Raw genomic sequence first — 20510 nt, forward strand, 5'->3', positions numbered from 1 at the left:
TAATTTTTTGCCTATATTTTTAAAGCTGATTTATTCATGTGCAGCCTGTGCAGTGATAGGTTTATTTTTTTGGCTATAACTTTAAAAAAAAAAATCATGTATTTTATTGTATTGCAAAAATATATTTAGAACAATTCACTGTAGATACAAAATAATGACTGTAACGTTTTTGTAGCAATATTCAGATCTATGAAAATGAAAAACTTTTTTTGTTACAGAAGATAAAAACCACTTCGTGTACGTGTTAAAATGATGCTTATATTTTTGTTAAAATCTTTGTAAAATTGTTTTAATGTTTAATTGGAGATTTTAATACTAGCAGCTAATTAGTAAGGAAGAATTATTTACTGCTGCAATTCAAGCTCTTGGAAAATCAACAGTGCGCCACCAACGTTGTGAATCTGATCTTTTCTTACTTGGAGGCCAAAATGGTGGGTACAGTGTAACAATTATGCTCTTAAATATATCCAATCATCCTATCTTACACAATAAACTATACACCAAATTGGTGGAATTCAGTCATAAACTTAATCTGAAAAATCGGCCTATGTTTGTATTTTTACTTTTAGTCTAGTTTGAATCTCTAAATTATAGCAATATTTATTGCATAGGCTAGGCCTACTACACGTCTGTACGTCGTACCGTAGAGGATATGCCGGTTGAGAGGAGAGCACTAGCTAGTTAGGAAGCTATTGGGGGACACTACTACGCTAAAAGAGTAATACCATATATGCCTAACTTGCTAGCCTATATAAGTTAGCAGGGATTCCAGTATCGGTCACATTCACAGGTTAGGCTTTGTAATTAAGTAGCAGTAAGTAGGCCTAGACTAGATTTTGGGATAGTTTAGGCTTGTTTTGAAGACTATCTATACTAATAATAGGCTAGGCCTAGTTGCCAAATTGTTAATTGTCCTCATTACCATAAAAAATAAATGACAGAACTAAACTTGAGTTTTGATTCTTCACAGGTGAATGTTCCAAAATCAAGGCGCACCTTCTGCAAGAAGTGCAGGAAGCACATGACCCACAAAGTGACCCAGTACAAGGCTGGTAAAGCATCCTTGTATGCTCAAGGTAGGTCAAAGATCATGCAGTATTTACCTTCTTGGAGAGTTTTCAGTTTGCGTTGACGTAACTAGTTGTTCCTATGTCCTATATATTATTATTCCCTTCCAAGTGTACAGTGTGCTGACCCAAAATGTTGTGTTTTCAGAATGTATTTTTAATTATATTAAAATTTGAAACCATTCAATAAAACATGGATAGAGATTGGTTTCCATTGGTGTCCCAAGTGATAGAAAAACAGCGGCGAACCAAGCATGACTGTGACCATTATGATACTGTATTATGGTAGTAATTTAATATTTGATAAAATCTTTGTTTTGAAGGAATTGTGATTTTTTGTTTTGTTATATAGGAAAGCGGCGTTATGACAGAAAACAATGTGGATATGGTGGTCAGACCAAGCCTGTATTTCACAAAAAGGTATGTTTGCACATCATTTCAGGATTATTAAATTTTAAATCTTATATAGTATTACAAATATTGGTGTATATTGTCAATGCATGGAATGTCTTTTAAAGAAGCTATTACCAAATATTGGTTAAAATGATATACCATATATGGGTTAAAAATGATATACCAAATATGGGTTAAAAATGATATACCAAATATGGGTTAAAAATGATATACCATATATGGGTTAAAAATGATATACCAAATATGGGTTAAAAATTATCTAATTTCCAAATATGGGTTAAAAATTATCTAATTTCCAAATATGGGTTAAATATTGGCAAGACTGTTATGCCACTGTTCCATTTCTGATTAAGCAAATGGTTTTAAGAGTGAGTTTGATATTAGAATTTGGAAACATACATAATATTGAAGCATTCCTTATAATGACATAATTTGTATTGACATATTGAATCTATAGCGATAGTATGTATTCCATTGCTTGGAGTAAGTATTTGCATTTAATACTGATATTGTATTTGGGATCTACACAAAATGACTATTTATATTTTATAGGCCAAAACAACAAAAAAGATTACACTTAGAATGGAATGCACAGAGTGTAAGTACAGGAAACAACTAGCAATCAAAAGATGTAAGCATTTTGAGCTAGGAGGAGACAAGAAACGAAAGGTAAGTACATGCTTGACATGCTTGCTTAAAACTCCCCAAGAAATTATTCTAATTCCCAATACAGTACCATTACCTTGTTTAGAAAGCATGTATTTCTTCTCCTGTAATTGGCGAGTCATGTATTTACTGTTAGATGGTATAAAAATAAGTATAGATGTGTATTACATCAGTAACTGAATAATAGTATGTTATTGTTTCTATGAAACCAAAGTCCTTTGTAAAACATTTTTGGTCAAATTGTGTATGAATATAATATTTTGATAAAGTTTGCCATACACCACATATATTTAGTTCTGACGTTTCGTGAGGATGATCAAAGTACAAATATAAGTTTATACTCTGTGTGTTTATACTCTGTATTATTGTTTCCAAGCCTAAGAAATAATTTGACATTTATTAACCATTTGTATTATTTTTATCTTGCAGGGACAAATGATCCAGTTTTAATCTGTGATGGGTAGCAAAGGATAACATCAATGAAATGATGATATTCAACCTGGAAACTCTTTAAAACAGCTAATTGTAATTCTTGATCTTGTATATTAAAAATAACAAAGTGAAAAAAATAATTTGTCTTGTTTGTTTGTTTATGGTTTTTAGAAAATAATCCTGGATTGAATAGTAGACAGCAAGACCAAATACACAAATGCCAACCATTAAGGCCAATTTACACAGACGAACGGTAACGATAATACAAATATAGAATCTATGTTATTCCTTATGACCAATTACACAGAGCATAGAGCTGACAGGCGGTTTACCACTCGGGATAGATACAGATTCTACATGAGACAAGCGACGCGATTTTCCGCTTACCGTTACCGCTCATCTGTGTAAATTGGCCTTAAGACAAAATGTGTACTTGATAATATGCTCTTCACCCTCAGACTATTCCTAATATAGATGTTGAAAGTGTGGAGCTCAAAAAACAGTTGGGGTCCCACATCTCTACAAATTCATTGAACCCTGAGAATGAACATTGTACACACATCTGTTTAAAAATCAAATTAAGAATTTATTTAAAAATGTTGGACATCGTCTTTGAAATTTACAGTTAAAGCAAATACGCAGTACAATGTATATACAGATTTGACATAAAATCACAATTGCTGTACAATTTAAAATGAGCAACTGTATTGTTGCGGATATAATGAATAGTACTGTACATGTAGAGAAGTTTCTTGTCATTGGTAGCCTAGCTCAGAGACTTATGGTTTGAAATCTGATGCATCAACAAGACATTTATTTTGCCTGTACATTTGTAGTAATTCCTTCCACTTGGGGTGAGTTTCAAGCATGTACTGGTTCCCTGTGAAGATAGAGCAAAATGTTACATATTCAATACATTTGTCTTCCAGTATGCCTGTTTCTATGTTGTTATTTCCTCTTTAATCCTTTCATGTTGTGCTTATTTAGTTCTTACCTATAAGAATGAGTCCTTTCTTAGCTCTGGTCAGTGCTACATTCATTTGGTTTTCATCAGCTATAAAACCTAAATTGGTCTTTATCCATCTAATACTTGGTCTCTTTTCAATCTCAACTCTTGGTAATGACCGTACAGTTGACATGATTACATAATCACATTCGCTACCTATAGGGTATAAATTGTTTCATCCGTTATTTCAAAATAGTATACTGTGCTAGTGTTTGCAATTTGTATGTTTCTCTTTGGATATGGATGTATTATTGATTTGTGCCTAGATTTGTTGTAGGTCTGTTAAAACATGAATATTATCTTGTAACCATACCTTGGCTAAGAACCACAGTTGAAACAAGAATTATTTCTTTTCCACATTTCTTAAGATCATCTCTGATTCGTTGACATTGTAATCGATATTGAGACAGTATCATGATATCTTTAGGTTGCACTCCTTTATCCAGAAGTTTGCAAGCAATCCGGACCTAAAAAAATGTTAATTTTGTTCATTTTACCTCTTTAATTAATAATGAACAAACTTTGCAAAGATCTCTAAACCATGTTCACACCAAAAATGAAGATTCTAGGTCACCGAGAGTTTGAAAGAGACTCTAGTAACAATACATTAGGCTAGGAAATTCTACTGTTCTTGCTGAAAATGCTTTGTACCACAATGAGAATCACTAACCACATGATCAACCTCCTGTGGGTTGCTTTTGCTTTGTTCTCCTCCTTCTAAACTTTTAACAGTCAGTGTCTCCTCTTTACCATACACATGGCAGAATAGAGTTGGACAACTAGAACCAGCTGGCCAAAACTGCTCTTGCCAGTTTTCGGTTTTACGATTTTTAACAGAATCGTCTGTCACCAATTTGTTTTTGTAGAAAGCGCTTGATGGAAACTCACAGATTTTTGGATGCTAAGAAGGAAAATGAATTAACGTCCAATTTAATTTGTACATTGTAATTTAATATAGTGGTGCAAGATATATTTTGATATCTATATTCTGTATGATAGCACCATATTTTTTCTAATGCTACAAATATACAGTACATTGAGTAGAGGTATAAATCGTTCAAATAGTGTTAAAATTGAAATACTGTATATAAATTAAAATAGTAGACTTACCATTCTGTACTGTATAGTTAACATCAGTGCCTTTTCCTCGTAACGCTCTAGTAGAGATATACCCATACCTAAATCCTCTGCACGTCTCTCAGTAATGATTGGTCTGAAATGACATTTTGTAATTAACAGGACAAAACAAGTTTTCTAAACAAATTAAGTGAATTATCGTAAACTGCCTATTCCTTTTCAACATTTCTGAATCATTCTTACCTCAACTGTTTGTGATCTCCAATAAGTACCACTTGGTAAGGTGAACACATAACAAGAGGGATAAGAGACTCCGGTTCACTACACATCCCTGCTTCATCTATGATACACTGTCTAATATAATTTTTTTTATTGATAACGTTTGAACCAGCTGAATTGCAAGTTGCTAAGATGATTTTATATTTCTTAAGTTCTTCTCTCTGTAATTATTAAGAAGATTGTTATGTTAAAGATGTATTGTCCCTTGAAACACAAAAAAATGAAGGTCAAAATATTCTAAATTTAAATTGGCCATATCAAAGTAATATTAAAGTTATTCACTTTAAGTCGAAAATTCGAGCCAAAAGCAACCAGTTTACGTAATTAACAGGTAAATTAGTTGGATTACATTCCGTCTGGAAAATCGTCGCGAGCGAAAGTAAACAAAGATTTCAAACCACGAGTACGCATTATGCATATGCTAATTAGGATTGTTTACAACTCGTCACGGTTGAGAAGGTATTTTCACACAGATCGTGAGGAAGTTTTATGATTATGCATACAGAGACTAGCCAAACAAGCGCGTTTCATTATGGGATATGTTTTGATCGAAAACTTTGACTGGAAGTCAAAGTTATTTTTTTAACAAAAAAACGTCTGTATTTCAGTTAAATGATTTTTTTTTTCGTCAAATTTTTGGTGATAGTTAATAACTATTATGATACTTCAAAATGACCCACCTTTTTTTGAAATCTGTTATTTTTTATTTTTTTGAAATTAGTCAAAGGGACAATACATCTTTAAAGATGATCGTATTTGTTTTGCTAATCAGGCTATGCCGATTCTGATCGCGACATCGAGCCAAACACTTGTTGCATTGCTTGTGTTTTAGGCAAGACACTTTACTTATGTTTGCCTCTCTCCACCAAATTGGTACCTGGTAAGGTCAAGACACAACTGCGCTTATTAATAGCTGCAACATTATGGAAGTATGTTTCCATACGTTTTTTATCCAAAATGGAATGAACTATTGTATATTATTATCGTTTAATTAAAGGATTCAGCTGATTTCAATCTAAATTTACCTTTGCTGAACTTATCAGTTGATGATATGATTTTCTTCTTTCTTTAGGAACGACTTCACCTGGTTTTAGTTGTTGGAAATCATGATCTACTTTCCTTATTTCAGCACTCTTTGAATTTTCATTGGTCCTGATGAGATAATGTAAGGCAATGTTGACATGGTCAGGGTCAGTAGAGGACTGTATGTCAGCTTTTTTTATATTTTTCTCCCATGGAAGTGGAAAATCTTTCTTCTCAATAGCTTCACTGTAAACTCGTACAACAGAAAGTCTTGGAAACTTCTTTAAATATCCTATTTTAAAACAAAATGTGTTTACGACTGGTTTAGTGATTTTATCTAAGGAAAGGCAATTTTATTTTAATCAAGAAAACGAATTGTTATTGCTTTTATGGTTCTATTCGAAGCTGTCAAAATGGGAATAAGTATTACCTGCAACAACATCAACAGACTTGTTAGATGGTCCACAGTAGAGAACCTGTGGCTGCCCTTTACCAGTAGGTGATATTTGTGTGTTCATCTCGGAAAAGTAGTATGCTAGTTGTGCGCCTGTCACAGATTTTCCAGTTCCTTGATTTGTGAAATAAATAATTAAAAAGTTCAATAATGTAAGGTAAACTCCAAAACGCCATAGAATGTGTAAAATTATTGCAAGATTCTAAAGCCTAGACATTACATAGAGTTTTTTTTTCAGGAAAAGGTTTTCAGTGTACAATGCATTAATTTTGGGTAGTTACAGTATAAATTTTATTTAGGAAAATTGAGTTCTAAAGAGCTCAAAACACAAAACGTATTTGTGTACCTGGAGGTCCTTGTATGACTGTAAATTGGTTTTCCAAAGCTGTAGTTATTGCCTGCTTTTGGACATTATTTGGTGGTGGCAAAGCTACATCACTCATTTCTCCGACATCAATTGTTTTTGCAATTTCAAGAATTTGTTTCATAGCACCTAAAAAAAATGTATTTTAACATAAGTTTAAAATAAGAAAGAAAAAATCATTTTATATAATCATATAATTATCATGATCCTTCATCATGATAAGTTTTAGTCCGGTGGCAGGAGGGGGGAATCACCACCCGAAAGGGGACAAATTGCCATCCAACTTTTCTAGACCAGAATTTTCCGTAGATTACGAATATGGAAGGTAATCGATCAGGATAGGAAGCGTTTTCGAGATATAAGGGGTCAAAGTTCAAAATTGACCAATTACAACAATGTATTATGTATATGTATTATAACAAATTTATTGAAGCACAATTTGGTCTTTTATTACATTTTTATGATTATAATTGTCTATTCAATCACCTTATGAAAAAAAAATCCTTTGTAATTAAGGGTCAAATGTCAATATTGACCAATCATAGAACGTACCTATAAAACCAAATAAAAACTTATATTTAATAAAAATTGGATGTTTTCTCATCCTGTTAATCAATCATACGCAATGTAAAAGAGCGAATACATCATTTCATCAGTTGACATAAGGTCAATTTCATCAGTTGACCTAAGGTCAAAGGTCAACATTTTAATACACGTATTAGTTAACAAATAAATGCAAAGTTGTCCAAACTATGATGATGATGGTTTTACAAGTAATCAAATTATTTGATTAGTAAAGTTATGTTATTTCATTATAATTTTGATTAATATAATTATAATTGATACTGTATTTAATCAAATCAGACTTTGATCAGGATAGGAAGCGAATAGGAAGAGATAAGAGGTCAAAGTTCAAAATTGACCAATTATAACAATGTATTATATCATACATGTATTATAACCAATTTATTGAAGTTCAATTTGGTCTTTTAATACATTTGTATGGTTATAGGTATCTATTCAGTCGCTTTATAAAACAAATACTTTTCAATTAAAGGTCAAATGTCAATATTGACCAATCACACAATTTGCATATAAACCCAAATAAAAACTAACATTTAAGAAAATGTTATGTTTTATCACTCTGTTAAGACATCTATCAATCATACACAATCAAAAGAGCACATTTATCATTACACAAGTTGACATAGGTCAAAGGTCAACATTTGAACAAGTGATATACTAAATAATGCAAAGTTATTCAAACTATGAGATCGATGTTCATAAATGTAATCACGTTATTTGATCAGTGAAGTTATGGTATTTTTATATTTTTCTAGTGCGCATTATTTTAAATGTATTAATATAATACTGTAAAATAAATAATAAAATTAATTATTAATATTATGACTGTTATGATGTTAAAATGTTACGCTGACCTTCAATGATTTGCCACTATACAGTTGAATTTATTAGGGCTACAATATTCGTTTTTGGAAAATAAACTACTATTCATCTGAACCAGAGAATACCAATTCGTACAGGATAGGGCATAGGCAGATCCAGGTGGCCAAACTCAATCCACAACTCACTACACAGACAGACCACAATTTTTATATAGCCACAGATAGTTTGGCCCATACAGGAAAGAGTTTCCTGTACACAAAAGATTCTAAAATAACCCATATGGATTTGCCCGAATGAACCCTCTAAGGACCCTTTTGGGATCTCTATGTGGTGTGCTACATAAGGCCCTGTATTAGAAATTAATATGGGGTAAATAGTTCATAGATGAACTATGGAATAAAACTAAAATGTTCACCCTCAATCTTTAAATAACATTTATGGATTTGCCCAAATGAACCCAAGGGCTGATCCTTCATGGACCTTTCGGGGTTCTCTATGTGGGTCTACAAGAGACCCTATATTGGAAATACTGTATGTGGGGTGAAAATGTGGGTTCATAGAGATATAATAAATATCCCTGTGCACCCTCGATCATCCATAAGAAACATTTTATGGATTTGCCAAAATTAACCTAAGGGCCGGTCGTTCTCCATGGATGGACATTAAGCCCCATAATGGAAATATAAGGGGTGACACTGTGAGTTCATATAGACAGGCGCGGCCCATGGAATAAAGCTGCCTGTGCACTCTCGATCCTTAAGGAACACTTATGGATTTGCCAAAATTAACCCCCCAAAGGCCGGTCCTCCATGGATAGACATTAAGCCCCATAACGGAAATATAAGGAGTGACAATGTGGGTTTATATAGACAGGCACATGGAATATAGCTGCCTGTGCACTCTCGATCCTTAAGTAACCGATTTATATTTTGCCTAAAATGAAACAACAGCAGGTCATCTATTTAGACCCTTCTCTACTGTATGTTCAGTTCTACATTTGGCCCCTGTATCGGATCAATGCATTTGGCTACATACTGTGTTATAAATATATCGGGTAACTAAAACTGTAGGTTCCAATATTAAGCCATGGGAAAAGCCTGTCTGTGAACCCTCAATCCTTTTAAAAGGAACCCATATGGATTTGCCAAAATGAACCAAGGGTAACTTCTGAATTCTCTATGAACCGTACATTCCGTTTATTGGAGATACATGGATACCTGTTTGAAATTGCTCAAATGTTTCTGAAAGACATTGTACTGTATAGTAGTAGTATTCCCCTTCCACACCTCTTTGAATTAAATCCCCCCGATAGGCTCTTATGTACAGGATTTCAAAGCAATAATCACACTTGTATTTTTCAAGCAGTATAATCTATTAGATTGAATAAAAATATCTATTATAAACAATTTGCCGTTAGAAATCTCTATGCCATGTCGTTATTTAGATGAGAAAAACAAGTCAAAGGTTAAAATTACAGAAAAATAGTGTTTCAGTCACTTTTTGAAAGAAATGTTGCATTATGGCAAGTATAAACATATATATTGTGAACAATTTGATACCAAAATTGGCTCCTTACAACAAATATTTATTAATTTATGTTTTTATAACCTTATTCAATTATGTCAAAGGTTAATAACCACACTTCCGGTCATTTTCAAGCAATATCATCTGTTACACTGAATATAAATGTATATCTTGGGAACAATTTGCTCCTATTTTTAATTCTCTCCGACCTGCCGTTACTTAGATATAGCAAAAAGAGGTCAAAGGTCAAAATTGCTAAAAATGGGGTTTCCGGTCAATTTTACAAAGAACGTTCTGTTAGAGCTAATATAAACATATACATTGTGAACAATTTGACACCAAAATTATCTCACTAGGTCCAGAATTTCCAGAGATATAGCAAGTTTTTATATTGGTCAATTTTGAACTTTGACCCCTTATATCTCGAAAACACTTCCTATCCTGATCGATTACCTTCCATATTCGTAATCTACGGAAAATTCTGGTCTAGAAAAGTTGGATGGCAATTTGTCCCCTTTCGGGTGGTGATATCCCCCCTCCTGCCACCGGACTATTTAGCATATGATAATGAGAAACCGAAAGAAAACATATACTGTAGAATTCAATCATCTATTTTTGCAAATGAGATGTCTTGTTGGATAGAAATTGGGCCAATAAAATTGTGTGTAATGACTTGATTGATTAATTCTAGATTAATCATGTTTCTCAAATGTTTTTTTTTTTATTTCATTTCAATAATTTATTCATCCAAAAAAGAAATATTTAAAAAAAATAGGATAAAAAACATTAAAAGATGATTTTGTGTTCACATAAAATCAATCAATCAATCGTTTGATTTATATACCGCCATTCCAACAGTCATTGCTCATGGCGCTGCGAAAAAATATCAGAAAATGTGAGTTTTGGATAGTGACTGGTTTAATCATGGTATTTGGTGAATGTGAACCTTCTAATTTCTATATAGGCCTAGTGTCATTGAATACCCACCTGTAAGTGTTTTCTGTCTTTTGGGTATTGCTCCTGTTCTAACAAATTTTGCCTCATCACTAGCAGCTTCTAAAAGAAACAAACAATTTTAGATAAATTTTTGTAAGAACTTAAATTATGTAAGAAAAGAAAAAAAAATTATGAATGAAAACTTATAACCAGCAGTTTACCAAACAAAATATACTTTAAGAAGCTTTTTTGGGTTTGATGGAATTTCCTAAAAAATACTTTTAATATACTACAATATACAATTAAGTTCATCAAAAGAATACTTACCATCTAATAGTCTGCCCGTCATAAGAACAATGTCTATGTTAAGTCGTGACTTGCCATTACTAAGACCTTTTACAGCATATTCAAGCCACCTGTGGACATTTAGATTGAATTACATATCTTTAATAATTCACCTATTTATAGCCTTTCAACATTTCTGTTTTTGTATAAATGGTACCATAATAAAATGTATATGCTGCCACAATCTTTAAATCCATAAGTTTCAAACATGGAGGTATAAATCTAATTTTATATTTCCATGTTTCAAATATTGTTACTTGTAAATTTGTGCTCCCAATTTTGTTTGTTTTTTATTGATTTCCTCACTAATCATCATTAACCAAAATGCAAACAGGCAGTCAAACGTACAAGATACTACAATTAGTTGTCAATTATTTTGTGTTGCATCTAAAAGGTGCACAGCAATAACCGGTTAAATTGTGTTCAACCCTCTATTGTTTGGGTCTTCCCTCTATTGTCTGGGTGTTTTGACTGATTTTCATGCTGCCATTTAACTGGTTAATTGAAATTCTGCTGCAAAGAAATTGTGGGGAATTTATTCAAACGGTTATTAATCGGCTATTTTTTAAAGCAGAATTCAATTAAATGTTCGCAAAAAGCCAGCAACAACCTCAAATTTGATCATAGGTCTGTATTTTGATTGATGTGATTTTCAATTGCTTACTGATCAGATTGTCCTTGTTGAATAAGCTCAATAGTACAAAGATGTTTTTTCTTTCGCTGTTGATAAAGTATACTCAATGGCAGTTTTGAGGCATTTAGTCTAATGACAATTTTTGCTGATTTACTTTCTTTTGAGTTGACAATCTCTGTTATGTAGCAGTGACCAACCCATGCATAGTTGACACCAGAAAGATTCTGACCTTTGTGTGGTATGTAATCACCATAATAACGAACACATAAATAGTCAGAACATTTAAATCTGGAAAAAATTATTAAATATATTAATAAAAGTTTATGTAAAACAAGAATTACTTCTGACTATTGAAATGGATTAATCCAAAAAAAACTTGATCCTAGTAAAAAGGGGTTTGTTTGTCAATTTCAATTGTTATGTAATTTAAGTTCATGTTTCTAGACCTATATGTTGAAATATGAGGAAAGAATGTAAAAGATGATAATTACCTAATACTTCGTTGTTCGTAAAAGTTATCTTGTAGTTGAAACACGCCACTGTAATTATTTGAATCAAATGTCCAACTGATTGAGACATTTCGTATGATAAGACTTTCATCATCAGATACAGCCTTTGATGCAGATGCCATTGATAGCACTGCCAACCAACGTTGCTGATATGTACGTAAATTTTCCGCATCTCTCGGTTTCTTATTTGCTAATTGAGAGAAACATGTAACAGGATCAGAACGATGTTCTAAACATATGTCCAGTTCAGGTGTCAAGTTGAAGAGTTGGATTTTAGGTTCAGGAATTCCTCGTTTAAATTCTGCAGTAAGCACAACTTGAACTATATGTCCAGGAGAATATTCTCTTTCAAATTCTACAAAATGATGCCTGTTGCCATGTCTGTTTAAAACTTCTGATGTGACTTCTTTCTTCAACAGTTTTCCATTTGTACTTTTGACCATAGTTCTTTGGTTTTTTTCTTTTTCTTTAGTTTTAATTTCTTGGGCAGCATAATGCATTGCAGCTCGAATTTGATGGATATCGTCATCTTCGATTCCAGAAAGAATTTCTTGCCAATAAGTACTGTTAAAAGTAACAACAAAACGGTTTGCATCCAACTCTCCTGCAATGCTGTCCATTTTTGGTAGAGCCTCTTTGGGTTCTGCTTTTTCATCATATACTCTTTCCTTCCATATCAAACGGATAGTATCTTCTTTAACATCTGGTTTCTTCGATGGCTTTAACTTATTTAAACCCACAACTCTGTTATTGATTGGTATAACACTAGGAAAGTCAAAGGTAATACAGTTGTCTGATACTTGTTCCACAACAAGACGACATGATATTGAAGACTCTTTCAATTTTAGAGCCATAGTTAACAACTTGGTGCTCTTTTCAAAAGCTGTAGCATTTGAAGACTGAATTGAACAGTTATAGCAGATGGAGCCAATTTCCTCTTCAGTATAAGGTATGTCTTGTTGGTTGATAGCTGCATCTATAAGGCGGTGCACAACAATGTCAATGTACCGTCTTATTGGAGATGTAAAGTGAGTGTAGAAGTCAACTTCAAGAGAATGATGTGCCAGATCTTGACCATTGGAAATGCTTTGACCAGAACATTTGTAATCTGACTTCTCTTGTATCATGTTGTAGTGTGCCATCATTACAGAGAGCTTTGGATGTTTAGTATCAGTACAAACAATCTGGATAATCTTCATCATTTCAGCAAGACTGGCATCAGAACCTTGCTTGATGTTATTTACAATTCCAAACAAATGGTCCCATTCCCGTTTCTGCATTGTAATTGTGTTACTTTGTTCACCACATTTACAGGCATGATCACAATTACACTGTGAAGAATCAACATAGCCTTTAAACTTTCCTAACATCTTTTTACTATTTCTGATATCTGCTAAGTGTTTTACTTGAAATTCCAGGAGCTTTTCAGGATCTGGTGAGAGTTGCCTCCTGAGTGGAACACATTGAGGAAACTTTTCCATCAGATACCCTGCAACAGCTTTGTTTGCAAGAACGATAAACTCCTCAATCAATGAATGTGCAAGAGGACAAGATACCTCTTGTTCATCTTCATTGTATGAAAACCGGCCTTCCTTAAGGCGAGCTGCGCGAGTCTTCTGAGCTAATTCATTCAGTGCATGAATTGCACTTACAATGGATGGTTTTACATCATTGTTTCCATTGTGAATGATGTCTTCTACTTCTTTGTATGTGAATTTTTGTCTGGACTGAATGATAGATTTCACTATTTTAGAATGCAGACTATCATTTCTTATATCCATTAATACAGATATTGTTAACCTATCCTTTCCTGGAATTAAACTGCACAAGTTATTACTAAGTCTTGTTGGTAGCATGTTGATGGGTTCTTCTTGCATGGGATAATATGTAATGCCTCTTGTCTGTGCCTCTTCATCAAGCAATGTGTTGTTTCTTACAAAGTAGCTGACATCGGCGATGTGAACTCCTACTTTATAATGATCATCAGCAAGTTTATGTATGCTAAGTGCATCATCAATATCTTGGCAACCCTTGGGGTCGATAGTAAATGTTTCAATGCTTCTTAAATCGGTTCTCTCTCTTATTTCATCTTCTGGAATTGTCCAATTTTCATGAAACTTGCTCTCAAGTTCTTCGCGAACTTTCTCCTTCCAGGTATCTTCAACACCATGTATAAGCTTTAGAATTCTAATCCCCTTTGCTTTGTTAGTGGCTGGAGGCAGCTCTTCTGTAACAAATCCCATTGGATATGTCATATCATCTAACCAATTCCAATAACGTACTACAAATAATTTATGAAAACGGTCCTTATTTTCCACCACAACTTTGCGTTCAAAATAAAATGGCTTCTTACTGTTCAGCTGTTTGTTTAAGGTGTATATGTTTACAGTAACATCCTCAATTGGTGATTTGTTTTTATCCTTTGTTACTATACAAAGTTTTGGGAAGTCTTTGTTTACAGGTACCATAAGGCTGTTACTATGCTGATCTAGCATGCAAACTAGCTCACGCAAGTAGGGGTCAGATGCTCTTTTCAAGATATGAACAACTCTTCCATATATTTCTGATGTGATTTCATCAACTTCAGCTTCTTTAATTTTGATAATAACATCATCATTGTTTAAAGCTTGCCCTCTATTATGCTTATTAGTGATTGAAATCCTATCTTCTTCTAAAGTAGTAGCATATGTCTTTCCTCGAACATCAACATGGAATTTGCATCTCTTGTATTTTTCTGGTTCTGAATCGAGCAGTGATTCATATTTCTTGTCTTGTTCTGATTCTTCACTATGTATGTTAGGATTGTACTCAAAAAAATCAGCACCTTGAAGATTTGAATAGTCTGTATCAGGAACAAATAACTCTTTGACAAGCTTCTCTACTTCTCTTCTGGATTCATTCACATCGCTCTTGTAGTTGCTTTCCTGAGATACATCATCTGTCTGACTGTCTTTCTTAACTAGACCCCTGAGCACTTCTAAAATTGAATCATATTTTGCTTTCTTGTCATCTTTAGATTTGTTGTATTCATATTTATTTTTTCCTTCATCATCAAAGGTTTTAGCAACATCTATTGTGGTTAGAGGCGGGAAATCCTCTCTGATTTTAGCTGTCATCTTTTTCTTTGAAACATCCTTTTCTCCAGAGAGTTTGAATGGAGCAGCAATTCCAATATCTTTACGTATTTGTTGTAGGGTTAAATCATTTGCATACAAACTTTTATGCTGGTCGCATGTCTGGAGGAATTTCTTCCAAACATTTGAGCAATTGCCACGAATAGAATACATTGTTGTAGGATCTCCAACAACTACCAGAAGAGATTTGGCTCTTGTGAATGCAGTGTTTAACATCTTTTCATCAGAAAGAAATCCATAATCATATCCTGCACTTTCATCCGGACTGCTGTATGTGGCATTAGCATTCTTCTTTTCCAGTGCTGCTTTTGTTCGCACAACACTGATGAACAATGCTCGAAATTCTTTACCTTTAGACAACAATATATATATATTTAAATATATTAAGTAATTTAAAAAATAGTGATTAACAAGAAATCGATACAACAAATGTGAATAGGTTATGATGATTGGAGAGATTTTTAGATTAATAAGAAACTCTTTACTAATGTATATGTGGCATCTTCAAGAAAAATCAGACATGAGTAGGAAACAGAGAAATACTGAAACTACATGATCCAAGATTTAAAATACGAAAAAAATACCATGTGTACTCATGTGTACTTCCAGAAATATCACAGTTTAAATGTTTGGTTGTTATAATGATAGAATAATAAAATGACAAGTACAAAAAAATAAACAGGGCGTTTAGGTTTAGGCCTTAGTAAAGGGGTATTATGCACAATTTTTATGAAAAACAACCCATGCGAACACTTTCAATTTAAGCATAAAACATAATACTGTTTCAACTATCGTTTGTATTTGTAATTGTTCAGCCTTTTTTTGTTTTTGGCTGTATATACAAATCTACCTGCGACTTATGTCTGATTTCACTTACATATGTGCCACATATGTCAAAGATAATGTGCTGTATTTATACTAAAATTTAAAAAAATTTAATTAAAATTGATTGCAGGATAATTGTTTGCAGACAGTAAAGTACTTGTTAGGTTGATTTGTTTTAGCCACCAAATTGTTATGGTATGGTCTTAAATTACCTTGAATGTTTCTAACACTCTCCACAGCCACACCTGGCAAATGTCGCCTTCGGAGTTCACTACGAATTTCACGCACCTGAAATTTAAATTGTAAAGTAAGATTTTGCTATTTTTCATACCTTAAATAAAAAACAAATGAGGTTTACATGCCTGACATCCATATGTTGTAACAACACCAATATCTTTTTTCATTCCCCATTCTGGCGGCCAGTTATTATAAAGATCTTCAACTCTGTTTCCAAGTTCTTTAGCTTCATCCCTATTGCAGTACGATGTTCCCACAAGACGATCTTTGCCCATGACTGCATAAAACGATAATGGGTACAGGGTGGGGTGTGGTGGATGCTCCTTCATTGAAATTAGCTTTGTTCCATAGAATGCTTCTGATACAAATGATAAAATTTCCTCACAGGTTCGGTAGTTGTAATGCAAAAATATAGTATTTTGGTCGCCTGTGTTTTCATAATGATCATGTAGGCGTTTTAGAATAGATTGATCAAATCCACCAATACGCGCTTCCTCAGAATAGACCTATAAAAATAATGTTGTATTACTGTTATGGCTTAAATTTACCATCTATAAACCAAAGTATAGTTTCAATTTGATATAGTACTACAGTATAAAATGTACGGACGGTAAATAGATGCTATTATATGGTGGACACAGTACTTATATAAGCTATTTTAGACTTTTACAAACACCATAAGAATACTATTACCTTTGGACTCATTTGAATATGATCACCAGCAATTGCTACACATGTCTTCCTCTCTGCCATTGCTAACGGCATGATAGCTTGAGTCTCTAATGCCTGACCTGCCTCATCAATTAGTATGTGTGTGAAATGACCTTTCAAGTTTAGTGATACTAATCTTAATGCCATATTAAGGGTACAGATGACAACTCTAGATCTCTTCACATCATCTCTGGTTGGTAGATTGATTGTATTTTTGGTTTGGTCAATCAGACAATACTTTTGAACATGTGGATGTATGGTGTTAATGCGTCGTCTAGGTTGGTACACGCGAAGCAGCGTTGGTTTTGGTCCTACATGTTTTGGGTAGGTTTTGAGATATTCATCTAAATGTTTTGTAATGTACAGATCTGCCCCACTAAGTGATTAAAAATATAGAGTAATTAAAATGATATAACATTTTCTATATTTCTTAGTAGTAGCTTGTAGTAGATGACAATATATATATTATATTTATACGCCATGGAATCTGGAGATTTGCTAGCCGATGTGAAAGGGGTATAAAAGTAATATTATATAGAAATAAGACAAGATACGGAATGAGCACTTTTTCTATGTAAGAACATAACCAAATTAATTTACAAACCTATTGGACATGGTACAAATCAAAACTGTTGAGTCATCTTTAAGAAGGATCTTCTTTACAGACTCTGCCATGGTTCTTGTTTTTCCTGTACCAAACGGACCATATATGACCAATGGCGGCCCGCTAATTGCTGGTGTTCCCGCCAAACACTGTATTACTTGTTCTTGGCCTTTGTTGTCGTTCTCTATTGGGAAATCATCTGGAATATGCAATCTATCTCCTCGGGTTGGTAATACAGAATCAAGATTTGTTAAACTATCAATAGCGTAGTGCATTTGACAGAAAAGTAAACGGTCAAGCTGAAACTGAAACTCAATGCTTTTCGGGCCAGCTTCCAGTTGAAGTTTTTCTACAAATTTTGCGTTCAGGTTTACATAGATGTAATCTCCACTGATACTTTCATTGGATACAATTTTAAGTTCGTAAGCTTCATTTGATTCTGAATCAAATTTGCACAATACCGTTTGTACAGATTGCATGATAAGCTGGTTTGATTCAACGTCAAAGTTTATAGTTTCAGTTAAGTTTATTTTACCATAAAGTTCACCCTTTCGAGCAGTTAACAGTTCAGACGCAGCATAAGATTCAATTGTAATACTACTTAAAATGTCCATCTGTGCCGTTGTGTCCAACCTATTGAAGAATTAAAAACATTATACATTTATATACTGTATCATTTTTTTCGATGTTGTATGCTGTATCATAGTGAAAGAAAAACCCACCAAAATAATAAACACTTTGTGATAGTTTGTGTATACCAAAGCATTGCTAGTAATCTTGGCACTCTTCCCTGGTTCCAATCCTCTCAACGAGGTGCATTTTGTTGTTTTCTCCCCTAAATTGCTGTATGTCAAATTGTACAATGTAGTTTCAGAAATCTTTTAATTCATTATTCTAGCATCTGCCCCAACCAGTGCCACTGTAAAAGGTTATTGCCTAGGCATCAGGGAATGGTCCCTCCGGAGACAACTAAGTAAAAATATGCTATGTCACATACCTGTTAATCATTTTCATTCTATCTCTCTCCTCCAAGTTCAACATTTTGTGCATCCTATGTTTGTAATTTTCCCGAGTTAGCTCGCCTTCATTCAAGTAATCGATATTTAGATTGGCACCAGGTGGTTTGTACTTCCTTAAGAGGTCTTCGTCAGAAGAGCTGTGTTTAGTTGATCGGATTATCTCAGTATTACTTGTGTCCCAAATATATGTGGACTGACTTTTACTATTACTTTCACATTCACCTTCAGCACCAACATGAACTTTAAGTTCTCGAAACATAATTGGCTTCTTCCCAAAATCAAAGACAACCCATTGATGGAAACTTCCAAGCTTGTGTGTGGTGAAATGTACATCTATGTTGTAGGCACCATATTCATCCATGATCATATTTCCAGGGCAAACCTGAGGTCTAACTTCTTGTTCTGGACGTGACAAGAAAAACTGCAAGCGATGTTCATCGTGTAGTAAGCCAATACGTTTTAGCCTTCCTTTCTAAAGATTAGTAATGATTTTTTTAGTCAAATTAAATAATGTCTATAATATGTTTTCACCAAAATTAGATTTTATTTCATTGATTTTTTAAATTTATTTCTTGTTTAGATATTCTTTAAAGAAAATCTGAATATGGGGAAAGCACCAACCCAAGTGAACTTGTGTATTTAAAAAAAAATTAACTTCACTTACTTCAGTACATTTCACCTGAAAATGCCAACAGCCTTTAAATGTGTCATCAGACTTGGCATCAATAAAACAGTCAAGTTTGCTGTCACAAGAAATCCAAATGTTTGGCAAATCTTTTTCAGTCATCTAAAAATATTTATTTAATAGCATTAACAACCATTACATTAATATGATTCTATTTCTATTCATTTGGTCATGTGGGAATAAAGCAATTGATACAGTACAGTATGACCCCATTTACATCAACGATTTTATAGGCTTTAAACTATGACCGTGTGCGTTTACACTACACAGGGCACTATACGGAGTGCTGACCTGAGGCTTGCAAATGCCGGCCCAAAGCCTACTCTACGGTAGGATCAAAATTGTAGCGGCTCAAGACCGACTCTGTTATTCCCAGAGTGTTTATTTACTTATATACTGTTGGCTTGGAGCTGGCTAATACCAAATGTGTATAATGGAGTTTTGTATAGGGAATGCCCTCTACTAAAAATTAGAGTTCAAGGCAACCAGCACAATATAAGATTTCCTTATTATTATTAGTCATTCAGATCAAAACGTAATAGTACATATACTTTATTTTGGCTTACTTTTTACTTTAATTTCTCTTTAGCTTTGTTTTGTTATGTAATTTGAAAGTTGTAAACATACAGTTTTCAATTTGTTATTAAATTATCCATATATAGCCAAATTACTTATAATAATGTTAATTACTGTAGGCCCCTACTGTGTAAACAAAAAATTCATCTATATAAACTGTACTCTTACTATATCTGCCCTAATAAATGCTGAGTTGTACTCATCCAAGAGTTGGTCCATGAATGTGAAGAGTTTACTCTCCTTTTTCTCTCGTTTCATCATTCGATATTCGTGTCGTTCTTTCCATTCTTCCAATTCTTCCTGAGTATGTGCCTGCATGCATTGGTTGTTAGCTGGTTCTGCATTAGAGTAGGGGCAATTATTCTCCTTGTTTCTAACAATAATAAAAAATACATATATAGTTAAATATTACTGTCATCTACGCACCATTTTGTTGTGTTTTTGTTGTGTGCTTAACAAAATAAGACGTTGATGATTATAATAATAATGATGAAGATGATGACGATGACGGCTACGGTGACAATAAAAGTATAAAATATAATAACAATATATTTATTTTATAGTGTTTTTTTTAACATTTAA

At 33.4% G+C, this 20510-nt stretch overlaps 2 protein-coding genes across 2 annotated transcripts; one reads left to right on the plus strand and one right to left on the minus strand.

Annotated features, from left to right (window-relative positions):
- The first annotated feature begins 394 nt into the window (after window positions 1-394).
- On the plus strand, window positions 395-2719 carry LOC144851974 (uncharacterized). Its single transcript, XM_078709655.1, has 5 exons — window positions 395-431; window positions 971-1076; window positions 1420-1487; window positions 2034-2150; window positions 2577-2719. The coding sequence occupies exons 1-5, from the start codon at window positions 429-431 to the stop codon at window positions 2595-2597; spliced, it is 315 nt and encodes a 104-aa protein (XP_078565781.1). The 5' UTR covers window positions 395-428; the 3' UTR covers window positions 2598-2719.
- Window positions 2720-3144: 425 nt separating this feature from the next.
- Window positions 3145-20313, minus strand: LOC144837270 (3'-5' exoribonuclease HELZ2-like). Its single transcript, XM_078692352.1, has 20 exons — window positions 20097-20313; window positions 19332-19454; window positions 18646-19139; window positions 17649-18281; window positions 17027-17420; window positions 16459-16839; window positions 16309-16384; window positions 12120-15621; window positions 11659-11916; window positions 10977-11065; window positions 10701-10769; window positions 6765-6911; window positions 6395-6532; window positions 5967-6256; window positions 4906-5102; window positions 4696-4798; window positions 4256-4486; window positions 3899-4052; window positions 3574-3741; window positions 3145-3459 (listed from the first exon to the last, which is right to left on the minus strand). Exons 1-20 carry the CDS (start codon window positions 20244-20246, stop codon window positions 3359-3361), a joined length of 7698 nt encoding a protein of 2565 aa, XP_078548478.1. The 5' UTR covers window positions 20247-20313; the 3' UTR covers window positions 3145-3358.
- Between the last annotated feature and the right edge of the window lie 197 nt (window positions 20314-20510).

Source organism: Antedon bifida, chromosome 1 (assembly GCF_963402885.1).
Source record: "Antedon bifida chromosome 1, ecAntBifi1.1, whole genome shotgun sequence".
NCBI classification, from domain to species: Eukaryota; Metazoa; Echinodermata; class Crinoidea; order Comatulida; family Antedonidae; genus Antedon; species Antedon bifida.

What these genes read in the sequence shown, in the direction of transcription:
- LOC144851974 (XM_078709655.1), top strand. An exon ending in AGCCTGTATTTCACAAAAAG is followed by an intron (nt 1,488 to 2,033) that starts GTATGTTTGCAC and finishes TATATTTTATAG; the next exon opens with GCCAAAACAACAAAAAAGAT. An exon ending in GAGGAGACAAGAAACGAAAG is followed by an intron (nt 2,151 to 2,576) that starts GTAAGTACATGC and finishes TTTATCTTGCAG; the next exon opens with GGACAAATGATCCAGTTTTA.
- LOC144837270 (XM_078692352.1), bottom strand. Translation starts at nt 20,246, where the DNA reads ATGCAGGCACATACTCAGGAAGAATTGGAAGAATGGAAAGAACGACAC. An exon ending in CAACAAGGACAATCTGATCA is followed by an intron (nt 11,066 to 11,658) that starts GTAAGCAATTGA and finishes AAATGTCCACAG; the next exon opens with GTGGCTTGAATATGCTGTAA. An exon ending in GGAGATCACAAACAGTTGAG is followed by an intron (nt 4,799 to 4,905) that starts GTAAGAATGATT and finishes ATGTCATTTCAG; the next exon opens with ACCAATCATTACTGAGAGAC.